The sequence below is a fragment of the Tetrapisispora phaffii genome, chromosome 8 (assembly GCF_000236905.1).
Source record: "Tetrapisispora phaffii CBS 4417 chromosome 8, complete genome".
In the NCBI taxonomy this organism is placed as follows: Eukaryota; Fungi; Ascomycota; class Saccharomycetes; order Saccharomycetales; family Saccharomycetaceae; genus Tetrapisispora; species Tetrapisispora phaffii.
This window is the reverse complement of record NC_016527.1, coordinates 480,837-494,628: the sequence shown is the minus strand read 5'-3', so window position 1 is coordinate 494,628 and position 13,792 is coordinate 480,837. Positions and strand designations below refer to the sequence as shown.

Sequence of the window (13,792 nt, the reverse complement as noted above, 5' to 3'; positions counted from 1 at the left end):
AAATGTATATGAACAACTTCTAAATCGGTATCCCAGGTTGATCAATTCAACAGTGTTCACTGATTCAAAGAAACTATAAATGGACTTTGCAGATTTGAACAAAGAAAGTGTCTTTTGAGCCTCAAGGTGCACATTGTTCGGGTAACATGATGGATATTTAAATAGTAGCGTCACTAAATGAATAGAATGAATATACAATGCTATGTATATGTTATACATGTAAATGTTCTTATATAGTGAGATTCATGCTGGGGGTTCTAGTGGGGGAGGTTCTAGTTATTTATTTGGTTGATTTCCCATTCTTGCGATAATGAAAATGGGTCAAAGGTTGCTCGAAATAGTTGCTTGCCCGTTGCGTTGCTATTTGACAACAGTAAGCTGACAGTATGGTCTTTAATGGTGGCTCCCATGTTAAAGCTGTAGTCCCGTATGGTGGTCTCAAACCATGGTTTGGTGTTTGTTTCATTTGTGAAGGAGAACCATTGGATTGTTATTTTTTGCAATATATTGCAATATGAACATATTGTTATTATTTCATTGTTGAGTGTGTTGCACGTTCTGATGGTTGATGGTTGTGGTTGTAATATTACATAATCGATGTAACCTTCTGGTAATCTCGAGTAATGCTTCAGATTGAAATTCGGCAGGCTATAAGTGTTCAAATAGTGAATAGTTTTCTTGATTGAAGAATCGTATTCGAAAACTACAACGCTAAATAAATCGTGATTTCTACTGTAGAGAACGTAACTTCGCATTGGAGTATCATGGAGATCTGTTGAATACATCGCTATTTCTCCAATCTTCTTGTTATATCCAGTGTCAAAGACATGTAGAATCGAAGACAGTTTTTCATACAACAACACTAAGCCATGGTTCCATATCACATAGTAAGCCGATACATCAAAATCAACAGTAATTAGAGGCTCAGTCTCAAAACCAACAATATTTTGAGAATCAATAGTCAAGGAATCGCAATATACAACGTTTCCATGACACCATACCAATTGTATCCTAGAAACTTGGTCTGTCTTCTTCAGTATGAACGATTGAGGATCGATGGAAAGACAGGTATGTGTCCATTTCAATAGTACATCATCTCCTCTCAAACTTGATTGGTTATTGCAATCGGAAGCACTCTTGTTCATCGACAAGACTAGTTTATGCACACTCTTTGCAACATTGTACCTTATAACGAACTCATCATCTTGCCAAAGAACTGGAACGTTTTTATCAATTGAATCCATAGCCACCACACTTTGAGTGATCTTCGTCATGCAATTCAACTACTCTTATAACAACACATATACGCATATGTATACACATGTCTTCCCATGCTCTTCCAATTCCGTTAAAAGACTTTTGTTTAAAATAGTAAGATCTGATGAACCTTCGAGATCGTGTTTACTATGTTAATTACTTACGCGCGACTCTTGTGGAATTCGATTTTATAAAAGTAACACAAACATCTTTAAATGAAACAATGTGTTCTTTGTATCTTGAGTATTCCTGATGATGCAAGGTGAACCAGTGAGTGGGTGATATTACGGATAGACATTGGAACTGTTTGAATACGTTGATTTAAGTCCGTTTTATATTTTCTTTGGAGACATGAATGCAGATATTATCACAAATGATATAAATCCCAAAGATCATGGTGGGATAACTGGTCTGTTTAAATGGACAAAAGATGCATTATTTGGTTCAAGTGTTTCACCTACGAGGAAATACAAAGAATTTGCACAGGATGACACGAATTATAAGTATCAGAGGTTTAATAATATATATCATGAAAATAATGATGAGTGCACGGTCGAACATGGCAGGTCTCGATCTTCTTCATGGACAGGTGGCTCAAACCAGGCATTTTATGATAAGTATGACCTGCTACGGGATCCATTGGTGAACGATGATAAATACAGAAAGAATAAAGTCAGATTTTCTCATCAAAGATATCAAACTGGCATGGATGAAAGTACACATGAAGGTAACTATGTCAACGTGAAGAATATGCAACAGGATTTGGATTATATTATGGATCCAGAAAGAAGACTAAAAATAGAGAAATTGTTAGCTCCCGTGGAAATTCATCCAAATAGCATGTCGAATGCCGGATACAATGACAACACTGATACTTTTGCGAATAAAACGAATGGTTTCAGGAAAACATCAACGCTTTATGACGATGTAAAGGTTCCAACTCAAGACCCGGCATTCTTATCTGCACTTTTTAGGAAAACAGTAGGCAATGAATCCGAACGTTTTGATCGCAGCCAAGCTCCGAATATTTCGAGATCTGAGAGTCCTCAAGTGTTGCCAGGTAAGTTCACGTCTCCATTGAAGAATAATGGTAATAAGAATCTAATTAAAGATCATACATCAGATTATCTATCACTTTTGGATAAACTTGATAAAAATAGTAGGGATCTTGAATTGATGTACAAGGATATATTAGGTCGCAAAGAAGAAAACAAGAAACGGGAAGAAAGTTATAAAATGAAATATATGGAAATTAAAAATGAATTGAACAATGAAAAACTACAGTCCAAAAAGATATTTGATAACTTCTACAAATTGCATAGCAAATATGATGAATTAAAAAAAATAAGCAACAAAGCCATCGAATTAAGTTACAACTCACCAAAAGTTGATGATAAACTTGTTGCTCAAGTTATGGATAAGGACAGGGAAATAAGTAATTTAAATGATAAAATAGTAGAATTAGAAATTACAAATAAGAAACTAAGAGAAAAAAATGAAATTGATAAAATGAAATATATTTCGAAACTTGATGAATTAGAAACATTATTCAATAAACAACGTCAACTTAAGGGGAAAGAATATTTCGAAAAAGAGTTTTTAGAAGATAAATTCAAGCATTCAGATTATGAGAAAGCCAAATATCTAGCAGATCAAGATCTGAAGCTAGATGATATTTTTAACAGAAACCCAGACTTAAGTTCAATTGAAAACAGATACTCTCCAGACCACAACTATAAATATTCCAAATATAAGGAAATAAACGTTGATTCTGATTACCTGTGATAAACCAGCCTAATGTTCTACAAGTAATGTATTAATAAAAGAATTTAGTGTCATCCTATATAGATATTAATTTAATTGTAACAATAAAACGAACAATAATAGATTCAATCAAATATTTCAATGTGTCTTTTATTTCATTCTTCTCTTGTTACTCATATTTTATAACAAAATAAGCTAATTTATCTAATCAAGGGACAATTGGTATCAACTGGTATCAACAACACACTGTTGCAATGGTTTCTATCGTGTACAAGTAGAAACTGTATACTTCTAAACCATCGGTCAGACTGTTCATGTTAAGATGAGGTCTTCTTAAAATGACTAGTCATCTTGTACGATACGGAACTGCAAGAAACAGAATAAACATATTCTACTATGAATTTGAAAGATTAAACAAATGTCATCTCTATAAAAGTTATAAAATGTATAAAATAAGTGATTAATGTGGGATGTTACATGAATAAAGGGATTTCGAGATATTTAGCTATAATTGAGTAATTGTTGACAGCACTTTTAAGTAAAGTTGAAAGTTGTTTATCAATATTTGTCTTTTTCCGAAGTAAACTGAAATTGGCTTAATATCGTATAAATCATTTAATACTTCAGTTATCCTAAATTTTCCCAATTGTTTCTCAAATACAAAGTTGAAGATCTGTATTAGGTTTTATATCCAATATAGAATAATTGCTTAAAAAATATATTACGATCGTCCTGCATTAACAACAATATATCACGATATATAAATGTCTATTGTGAAACCTGGGCCAACGGTGATGAACACTGATCTACTGGAGTCTAGTCAAACAATGACGATGAAAAATGGCGAAACAAGACCGTATTCCGTTAGCGACCCTAACAATAGATCAGTTGCTGTTATTAATACACCCCTTAAAATCAATAATGATGCATCCCCCATGGTGAGTACAGCTAAAGTTAATATGCAATTGAATAAAAGAGTTGATTTAGAGTCATTAATAGAACAATATACAAACATATTAGGGAGAGAAAGTTGGGCAAGATATGCGCAGATTATCACTTTGTTTATGTTAGGTAAACTTTCTCGCAAAGAACTGTCTAACGAAATAGATTTATTGTTTGTACCACCAAACGTTCCAAATACAACACCAGCATTACATAAAAACGTACGAAAAACTTTAATACGGCTTCATAATCAAATCATGTTATCAGTTCTATCAAATGCATTACGTGATTCACCTTTAGGGGTTAATGCAGAGGGATCGTGGGGCTTTGGTAAAAGTGGCTCTCAAATGAGTAAAAAAAGGGTCAATAAGCATAATTCTCAAATTGAAACTTATAAAAAAATTGTTATGTCATTACCACCTATAGATAGACAAAGATTAAGGGCAATCACTAAGGAATCTGGTAAACGTGGTTTTGTTTTGTGCTCTGTCTTACAAGCACGTTTGGATACTATTCCTAAAATTCCAATTGTTACAAATCAAGAATCAGTGAAATTTGTTAAGGAAAATAACTTTAAGACGCCAACAGAATGGAGTCAAGATGTAATGAATGGCTTTAGCGCTCCGTTGGCTATTGACACGCATTCCTTGCCTGATACTGATAGTCTTTATCTTCGAATGTTGGGTATTTCTAGAGAGCATGGTTTAGTTGGTGCTGTTGATGCAAATTCTGTTGACATTTTATCCCTTGCATTGGATCAATATTTGAAAAATGTAATTGAATCAGTTATTGACACCGTCAAGTATAGCAAAAAAAATACTACGGAATTTTATGATCTAGACGAAACTAGTAGATACCAACCAATAGCACCTCTTGGCCCATCTGAACAGCTAGAAGACCAAAATGAAGGTCAAACAATTTCTTTAACTAATGAAGATATGTATACTGCATTCAATGTATATCCATATCTTGTTCAGTCCGAAAGCACGAAACTGACAGTATCTTCGTTGGATCTACTAAATGATGATGAATTAGTGATAACTAAAAGTAGTATTGATGATCTTGTTGATTTTCTGGACGAGAAACCTTCATTTACGCCTACCGATGAAAATAATATTGGTTCACGTGAAGAATTGAATTGGTTAATCAAAGATATTTTAACAGACCGATAGAATAATGTACAAGTACATCGAATATATTAAACAGTCCATGAAAAGACTGTTGTAGATGTTGTATCTTTAAATAATGCATGGATTAATGAACTAAAATCAAAGTTATATAATTATAAAATGTAATTAAAACTTTATATATATGCTATCTTGGCACAAATAGACGAACTTTAGGAGAAATTTGTGGAATGCTATGCGGATTAGTTTGGTTTCCTCTTTGGATTTTTTAATTTACTAACTTTATTCGATATGTTGGTAAATAAATCTGTTACGTCAACTTTGTCCATTTTAAATATGAAATATGACTTTGTGTCTTGTATTAGTTTTTTAATTATCATCCCTATAGGTGTGGTTGGTGTTTCGCCTGGTGTAACATACTTTTCTAACACATAATTGGTTTCCAAATTATAAAACTCCACAAAGTAATAATTAATTGGATTTTCCTCTTGTTCTAATTCAGATTCATTTTTCTCTAGAAATTTGAACTTCAAGATATTTATACCACTTTCAGTTATTTCTTTTGGTTCAATTACTTCTGTTGGTAGCTCAGAAATGTCTTCCTTAATTTCCATGCTGTAACTATTCAGTTCAATAGAATTCTCTTCGATTTTAAGATCTATACCATCTTTAATATCTTCTGGATTCATTGATGTATCTGCATACTGTAATAATAAATCTTGTGAGTATACCTCTTCGGAAAGAAAAACACTTTGTAGAGAAATATTGTACTTTTCTAAATACTTTGGGATTAATAATTGAAAGACAGCTTTGCGTAATTTGTTCCATGGGCTTGCTGATACGGAAATTAAATTAAAATTGGTTCTGTTCTCTAAACACATATCATGATAGCATTGATATTCATCGCATAACATCATAGACTCTTCAATTAATTCTGATGGAATTACTCTGTTAAACTCATACATATTAGGTAAGCTCTTCACCTCGTCTTTTTTATTTACATTGTCTGAAAATTTTAAATTTAAATTGTTCTCATTGCCAGCGACATCAATTGAAGTGATGGTGTGGCTTGGAATATCAATTGAATATGCATCTTGCAACTCGGTAGTGGAATAATAGGCCACACATCTAATAGTGCCTTTGAGCTCATCAATGGAGTTTTCCAATTTTTTTCTTCGTAGTTGCTCTTCTTCAACTTGTTCATATTTTTCTTTGTAGAGTTGCTCTTCTTTGAAAGCCAATTCTTTTAATTTATCATTTTCACTTTTGAGAATTTCAAACTCTTTGGAAACAGCCATTAATTTTTCATTTAGTGGAACCATTTCATTTTCAGAATTCTTTAATTTTTGACTATAATTTTCAATCTTTTCTCTTAAATCTTCTTGTGACTTCTTCAGCAAATCTTGTTCTTTGGTGATATTTATTATTTCAGTCTCATATTTTTCAATATTCTCTTTTAATTGTTCCTTATTACTAATAAGTTTATCTAAAGGAGCCTTCTTTTCTTTCTTAAATTCTTCAAATTTATTTTGAAGTTCTGCTTTGTAATCATTTAGTTGTATCTCGTTCTGGTTTATAATGTTATTCAATTCAATTTTTGCTGATTCAAGTTCACCTTTTAATATCTCTATCTCTTGAGCAATCTCTTCGCTTGGTTTCATGTTTTCTAATTCCTGTTTTTGCTTTTCCCATTTAAACTTTTCTTGATTCAGTTCTTCTTGTAATTCATTTTCTAACTCTTGCAATTCAACTTCATATTTTAAGTGTAAATTTTTGATCTCCAGTTCTTCGTTTCTTTTAAACAGATCTAAGTCGCCCTGCTTTAAATCTAACATTGAATTCAAATTCATTATTTCTTTTTCTAATTCAGCACAACCATTCTTCTTTTTTGATATCTGATATCTAATCTCTGGCAAGTCAGACGACATTACTGATGAAGTTTCTTTATCTATTTCTGCTATGGCATTGATTAAATGGTTCATATCTTTGATAATTTTACGTTCACGTTTTTTGACTTCTTCAACCGCATGTGCATCACCATATATATATTTATTCATCAATCTTCTATTTTGCATATCATATAAACTATTTAGTCTTGAAATATTGGATACATTTTTATCGTTTGAGTTTTTACGATATGAGTATTTATTTTTTGCATTGTTGGTGACATCACTTAGCATCTCTCTATCTGATGATAACTTTAGCTTCTTGTTCACATGCAAAGTAGAATCAAATGTGTTATCTACCAATGATAATGAAGGGATCTTTGAAGTATTATTACTCATAATGATATCTACTAAAAAAAAAAGTATGGTTCTTATTATATTATTACAATAAAGATTCACCAGTATTTATATAGATGCTCTATTTTCTCGAATTTTATTCTAAATAGTTATTTTAATTAACGAATAGAAACTTGTTTGATAACAGAAATATTTATTCTCAAAGATACGATTTAACAATAATAAGTTGTTTCAAAATATTGCAAAAGAAGCTGCGTGTTAATTTTTGTCAAATGAGCCCTCTATAATGTTACTAAAAATCGCCTTGGACAAGTCTCTGTGTATTACTGATTATGATAACGTCATATAGATCCTTCAATTGCCTTTGTCACCATGTTTTTAACCCATGATACTATTGTGATTCATCGCAATATTCGTTATATTTACTTTTGTGATCTTGATGCCAATATTTTGTTTGCACTTGAAACAAATTGTAAACAAACGGGAAACCGATGAGGCACGTGACCACTACGCTAAAAGCTGTCACACGCATCTAAGATGAGACAGTTCAATAAAGATGATGAAGTTCTTAATTAAGGCTTGAATAATATATAGTATGTGCATCAATTGGCTCTGTATGCATGCAAAAGTTTGATACATTTCTTGGTTACAATTATCCTGAAAAAAAACACAGTCAACCTTCTTAGGTATCTGGTACGGAATGCTTTTTACGTCAATTCTTGATATAGACATGACATGAGAAATGAACTATTAAAGATGTGTTGCTATTTACACAGATGTTATCATATTTTCTTTTTTGATAAATAAGTTGTGTAAGTGATGAAATATTTATATAAGTATTTACAGAGGTATATATTAACTTTATTAGTTTTCCAGGGTATGCTATTTTATGTAACCGATAAAAAAGAGACATCTTCTGAATCATTTGTAATCTTTCAAACTGACATTCCTTGTCAATGCAGGTAATGCTACTCTTATTCCATCTATATCCTTAGACATTTTAACTTGACACCCCAGTCTTGAAGTTTCCGTCAAGCCGTAAGCTAAATCCAACATATCATTTTCGTCGTCATTAGGTTCTGGAATTGCATCGTAATAATCTGGATCAACTATGACATGACAAGTAGAGCAAGCGCATGACCCTCCACATGCACCTTCCATGTCTAAATTATGAGCTTCTGCAATATCCAATATAGAATCACCTTCTGACGTGTCATATGTTGTCTGCTTACCATCTTTCAATATGAATGTAATTTTCAACTCCTCACCTGGTTTGGGCGTCTTAAGATGCCCATGATACCATATAGAAGATGTAGAAAACCCTGCTGATAGAACACGAGCTCTTAATGATGTATTATTGTTACTGACCTTACCAGAGTTGTATAACATGGTGGCAGCATACCCTAAAGAACCGATTGTTGTCTTCGCAGTAACTCTTCTCGTTCCAGTTGTAATGCTCCTCAGTGGAACACCATAAAGAAAGCTCATCTTGATTTCACCTAGAGTTTCCTGCAATTATTATATATAGTAATTGAAAATTTTATTCAATAAAAAAAATGTTTCAAAACTTGTCCAACGTCCTCTAAAGTTTATTCAGGTCAACCGAATAATAGTCAAAAACGAAAATTGGACAAAGCAGTTACTTTAGGATGGAACAGTGCATAAGCTTGACCATTTATATACTTAATCTATGAATCTAATTTAAATAATTTATATTGATTCTAATTAATGTTACTCATTGTAAATGACTTTGAGTTCAAATGATCCAAATACATTATTGAAAGACTCTATCGAATTATTGAATTTGTTAACAAATGCCCGTAGAACGGATGAAAAAATGACTATCCAGTCTTAAAAGACAAAATAGAATAGGATTACTGCGGGTAAATTCTTGAAGGTGTAATAATTGATATCAAAAAGTCCACGATAGATATAAATCGATAAAGGATTCAGACAGTATACATATAATTTATGAATAGATTTTGCTCGTAATTGTATATCAAACAGTTCAATTAATTGTGATTGGCAGTGGAACAATTAATTATTTTCAGGTACTGAATTTGATCTGGTTTTTTTCCATTGTAAAAGTCGAGATTACTGAAGTAAATCTCACATTAAAAACAAGGTAACAGAAAAAGATAAGTATTATTAGTAGTAACTTCTTATATAACATGAGTTCATTATTATCTTCATACGAATCTGAATTTAAACTTACGTTGGAAAAAGCACGTTCCAATTTAAGGGAAGCTAAGAATCAACAACTACCACAACGTAATGCTACATTAAAAGAAATTGAAGAAGAACAAGACGAGCTGTTAGATTTGATAGATCAGATGGACATAGAAATAAATAACACTATCACGGGAAGTAACTCACAAGATCGTGCTAGATTGAAGTCTAAACTACGTGATTATCAGAAATTTATTGTGAATGATGTTAAACAGCCTTTACAAAAATTAATGGATGAAAGGGATAGAGATATGCTATTTGGTGGCAACGGGAATGAAAATAACCTGGAAAATAATGGGAGTTTGCAATATATGGATGACGAGCAAAGGCAGCAGTTATTAAAAAATCATGCAACATTGACAAAGAGTGGTGATAGATTAACTGAAGCCACAAGGATAGCAACAGAGACAGAAAATATTGGTTCTCAAATTATGAGAGATTTGAGGTCACAAAGAGAAACTCTTGAAAATGCAAGACAAACATTATTTCAAGCTGATTCATATATCGATAAGAGTATGCAAACTATAAAGACAATGAGTAGACGATTGGTAGCTAATAAATTTATCAGTTATGCTATAATAGCAGTTTTGATCTTGTTGATACTGTTAGTACTCTTCTCGAAATTTAAGTAATTATAGGATTAATTACTGGAAATAAATAGACATATATATATATTTGTATGTATGTGTATCTATATAGATATAAAATATAGTAGTATTAATAGGATGTATATAAATTACGATATGGTACAGAAAATAACTTATTAAATAGAATAATGTACTGAGATTGAATATATAAAAGTAGATAATTTGAATTATTGACAAGAAAATTCATTCTCGGTGTCATATATTGAAGAACCGGGCTTTTTCTTTTCACTGCCATCAGCTTCAAATGACATCTTGCCAATCTCATCCTTTAATTTATTAATAAGATGTTGTTCATTCTCATGAGCAAAACTATTAGAATGGCTATGTGGTTCTAATGAGCTGTAACGGCTGGAATGTTGTTTAGGTGTTGGTGTTGAATTCCCAGATTTAATATTTCCAATTGTGTAATTATGTTTTTCTTCTTCTGATAATTCTAACAAGTTTGATGTAAGAATTACCATTGACTTGATACTCTTTTTCCTTATTTTTGGAAGCTGGGGGCGCTTTAGTTGAGTATCACTAACATGAGCCTCATTCTCCGAAACTATGGAGTTAATTGACGCTCTAGAAGCACGTGATTGTCTGACATTAGATAAACCGATGTCACTGATCCATTTGGCTACCAAGGAAGTCCATCCACACTGGTGGGATGCACCTAATCCACGACCAGTATCACCGTCAAAATATTCATAAAACAAGATGTAATCTTTAAAATACTCATCATGAGAAAGAACATTACAAGTATTTCCATCAAATACTGCTTTCCTTCCATTTTCGTCCGGTAAGAAAATATGGATCATACGATAACATATTTCTTCTGCTACTTCTGCCAAATTCATCATTTGACCTGACCCTGTTGGACATTCAATTTTGAATTCAGGTCCATAATACAAAAAAAATCTTTGTAACGCTTCAATAAGTAGAAATGTGGTTGGAAACCAAATTGGACCTCTCCAATTTGAATTGCCACCAAACATACCAGAGTCGGATTCCCCAGGTAAATATTTGACAGTATAAGTGGAATTATTAACATCCATAACGTACGGGTGTTCTTCGTGGTGTTTAGATAACGATCGTACACCAAATTCACTCAAAAACTCGTTTTCATCTAGCAAACGACTCAAAATAGCTTTTAGTCTATCTTCTGTTACTAGTGACAACAGCATTCTTTCTCCTACACCCCTTTTTGTCATTGAGGCAAAATTTCTCTCAAGAATTTCAGGTTGATTTTCAACAAACCAATCTACTCTTTTCTTAAAATTTGGAAACTTAGTTAGTAAATGAGGCTCCAATGTCATCGAGGCATACAATGGAATTAGGCCTACCAGCGATCTAATCGGTAATTGCATTTTATTTTCGGCACCCCAAGATATTGTGTCATAGTAAAATTGATCTTCTTCATTCCATAGATTTTGTTTCACAATATCTTTGCATTCAGATCCAGTTAAATCGACTAAATATTCGAAAGATAAAGAATCACTAATTAAAATAAAATGCTCAAAAAATTTTGAAGCTATGTCTTCGTAAACAGGGTTCTCTTTAGCTAATTCTAGAGCAATATTTAACATCTGTAAACTGAAGAAAGCCATCCAGCCTGTGGAATCAGCCTGTTCTAATGTTCCTCCTGTTGGCAGTGGTTCGGACCGATTAAAAATACCAATATTATCCAACCCTAGGAAACCCCCTTCAAAAATATTATTTCCACTACTATCTTTACGATTTACCCACCAAGTAAAATTCAAAAGCAACTTTTGGAAGACACGTTCCAAGAAAACTCGATCTTCTCTGTTGTATAGGTTTCTTTCGATCTTAAAAACTCTGTATACTGCCCAAGCATGGACAGGAGGATTCACATCATTGAAATTCCATTCATAAGCTGGAATTTGACCATTTGGGTGCATATACCATTCCCTTGTTAGTAGATCTAGTTGTTTCTTAGCAAAGTCGGGATCGATCATTGCTAATGGTATACAATGGAATGCTGTATCCCATGATGCAAAAAACGGATATTCCCATTTATCTGGCATGGATAAAACATCCTCAATATATAAATGTTTCCAATTTTTATTTCTTCCATTTGCTCTATCAGGTGCAGGTCTCAACTTGGAATTTGGATCACCATAATACCAAGAATTGAAAGTGAGATTGTAAAACTGTTTTGTCCATAACAATCCTGCGAACGCCTGCCTTTGTATTTTTCTTAAATGATCATCAATTGGTAATGGTGTAATTCTCCAATAGAAATTATCAGCCTCTTCTTCACGATCATTTATTGTTGTGTCTAATTCTTCTTCATCAACCACAGCCAGATCATCTATTTGATAAATGCTAGTTTCGAGATCATTTGTAAATTTATATCTGACAGTGACATATTCTTTTGGTGGAATATTTTTAAAATGATAGACGGCACAAGCTTTGGTACCTTCATTATTTGGATTTACCGAATTATCTTTATTACCATGGACAATATACTCTTCAAAAGCATCTTTTGTATATTTAGATGTATTTTCTTTAGAATTATATAATTTGACCAAGTTTGATTCATTGTCTGTAAATAATAATTGTGGTTTGACATCATCTGTAGTGTTTTCAACAGAATTATGTCCATTATTACCTTGTGTTGAATCAATTGGGAATTCTCCTGGAGAAGGTTGAAAAATGATTGCTCTTTCTCCATATTTCTCATGACTCACGTGAATCATGTTTGATAATTTTTCATCTTTTTTCAAAATTGGTTTTTTTTTATATTTATTGTGTTTAGTGCCCCAAGCCCAAGTATTTCTGAAAAATATTTGTGGAATGACGTATAGTTCACCAGAGTCCTTTTCTGATCTATTATGAACAGTGATTCTAAAATTCAATTCATCGGGATTTTTATCATCTTTTGCCATTTCAAAGAAAACGTCATAATATTTATTATCGTCGTCATCTTTTGAATCCTTAAATAAACCATCGATATCATATATCTCAAATTCTTTATCGGCATAAGTTCTTCTGCCGTTCTCGTTTACCAGTTCTTGGTAAGGATAAGGTTTCTTAAAAGGATATTTATACAAAGATTTCATAAATGAATGTGTTGGAGTATTATCCAAATAGTAATATAACTCCTTTACATCCTCCCCATGATTACCTTGAGGCCCTGTTAAACCAAAAAGCCTCTCCTTCAAACGTTCGTCTTTACCATTCCACAAAGCCACACTTAAACATATGAATTGTTTATTATCTGAAACTCCAAATATACCATCTTCCCCCCATCTGAATGTTCTTGCATTAGCATGACTGAAAGGGAAATTCGCCCATGCATCTCCATTGTAAGAATAATCTTCACGCACGGTAGCCCAAGCCCTTTCACTTAAATAAGGCCCCCATTTTAACCAATATTTCTCTTTATTTCTATTTTCTGCCAACCTCTGTTCCTCTACGGTTGTATCAATGAATTTAGCACTAAACTGATTCATTTTCGCAGCTTATATTCTTTAGGTGGGTGTCTAAACACAAAGATTAATAATATTGTTGAAACAAAATTATATATTTGCTTAGATACATTCTTAAATAAAATACAAAAAGAAAAATTAACCGCCCA

The 13,792-nt window shown here is 32.4% G+C and overlaps 7 protein-coding genes across 7 annotated transcripts; 3 read left to right on the top strand and 4 right to left on the bottom strand.

The window, feature by feature from the left end:
• Positions 1-272: 272 nt before the first annotated feature.
• Positions 273-1,274, bottom strand: TPHA0H02090 (uncharacterized protein; the record flags this gene model as incomplete). Its single annotated transcript, XM_003686799.1, has 1 exon — positions 273-1,274. The coding sequence occupies one exon, from the start codon at positions 1,272-1,274 to the stop codon at positions 273-275; it is 1,002 nt and encodes a 333-aa protein (XP_003686847.1).
• Positions 1,275-1,608: 334 nt separating this feature from the next.
• BBP1 (Bbp1p) lies at positions 1,609-3,042 on the top strand (the record flags this gene model as incomplete). Its single annotated transcript, XM_003686798.1, has 1 exon — positions 1,609-3,042. One exon carries the CDS (start codon positions 1,609-1,611, stop codon positions 3,040-3,042), a length of 1,434 nt encoding a protein of 477 aa, XP_003686846.1.
• A 743-nt stretch (positions 3,043-3,785) lies between these two features.
• HFI1 (Hfi1p) lies at positions 3,786-5,135 on the top strand (the record flags this gene model as incomplete). The annotated part of the gene is made up of 1 exon (XM_003686797.1): positions 3,786-5,135. One exon carries the CDS (start codon positions 3,786-3,788, stop codon positions 5,133-5,135), a length of 1,350 nt encoding a protein of 449 aa, XP_003686845.1.
• A 197-nt stretch (positions 5,136-5,332) lies between these two features.
• On the bottom strand, positions 5,333-7,375 carry TPHA0H02060 (uncharacterized protein; the record flags this gene model as incomplete). Its single annotated transcript, XM_003686796.1, has 1 exon — positions 5,333-7,375. One exon carries the CDS (start codon positions 7,373-7,375, stop codon positions 5,333-5,335), a length of 2,043 nt encoding a protein of 680 aa, XP_003686844.1.
• Positions 7,376-8,254: 879 nt separating this feature from the next.
• YAH1 (adrenodoxin) lies at positions 8,255-8,821 on the bottom strand (the record flags this gene model as incomplete). Its single annotated transcript, XM_003686795.1, has 1 exon — positions 8,255-8,821. The coding sequence occupies one exon, from the start codon at positions 8,819-8,821 to the stop codon at positions 8,255-8,257; it is 567 nt and encodes a 188-aa protein (XP_003686843.1).
• A 683-nt stretch (positions 8,822-9,504) lies between these two features.
• Positions 9,505-10,194, top strand: VTI1 (v-SNARE protein VTI1; the record flags this gene model as incomplete). The annotated part of the gene is made up of 1 exon (XM_003686794.1): positions 9,505-10,194. One exon carries the CDS (start codon positions 9,505-9,507, stop codon positions 10,192-10,194), a length of 690 nt encoding a protein of 229 aa, XP_003686842.1.
• A 182-nt stretch (positions 10,195-10,376) lies between these two features.
• Positions 10,377-13,667, bottom strand: TPHA0H02030 (uncharacterized protein; the record flags this gene model as incomplete). The annotated part of the gene is made up of 1 exon (XM_003686793.1): positions 10,377-13,667. The coding sequence occupies one exon, from the start codon at positions 13,665-13,667 to the stop codon at positions 10,377-10,379; it is 3,291 nt and encodes a 1,096-aa protein (XP_003686841.1).
• Positions 13,668-13,792: the final 125 nt, after the last annotated feature.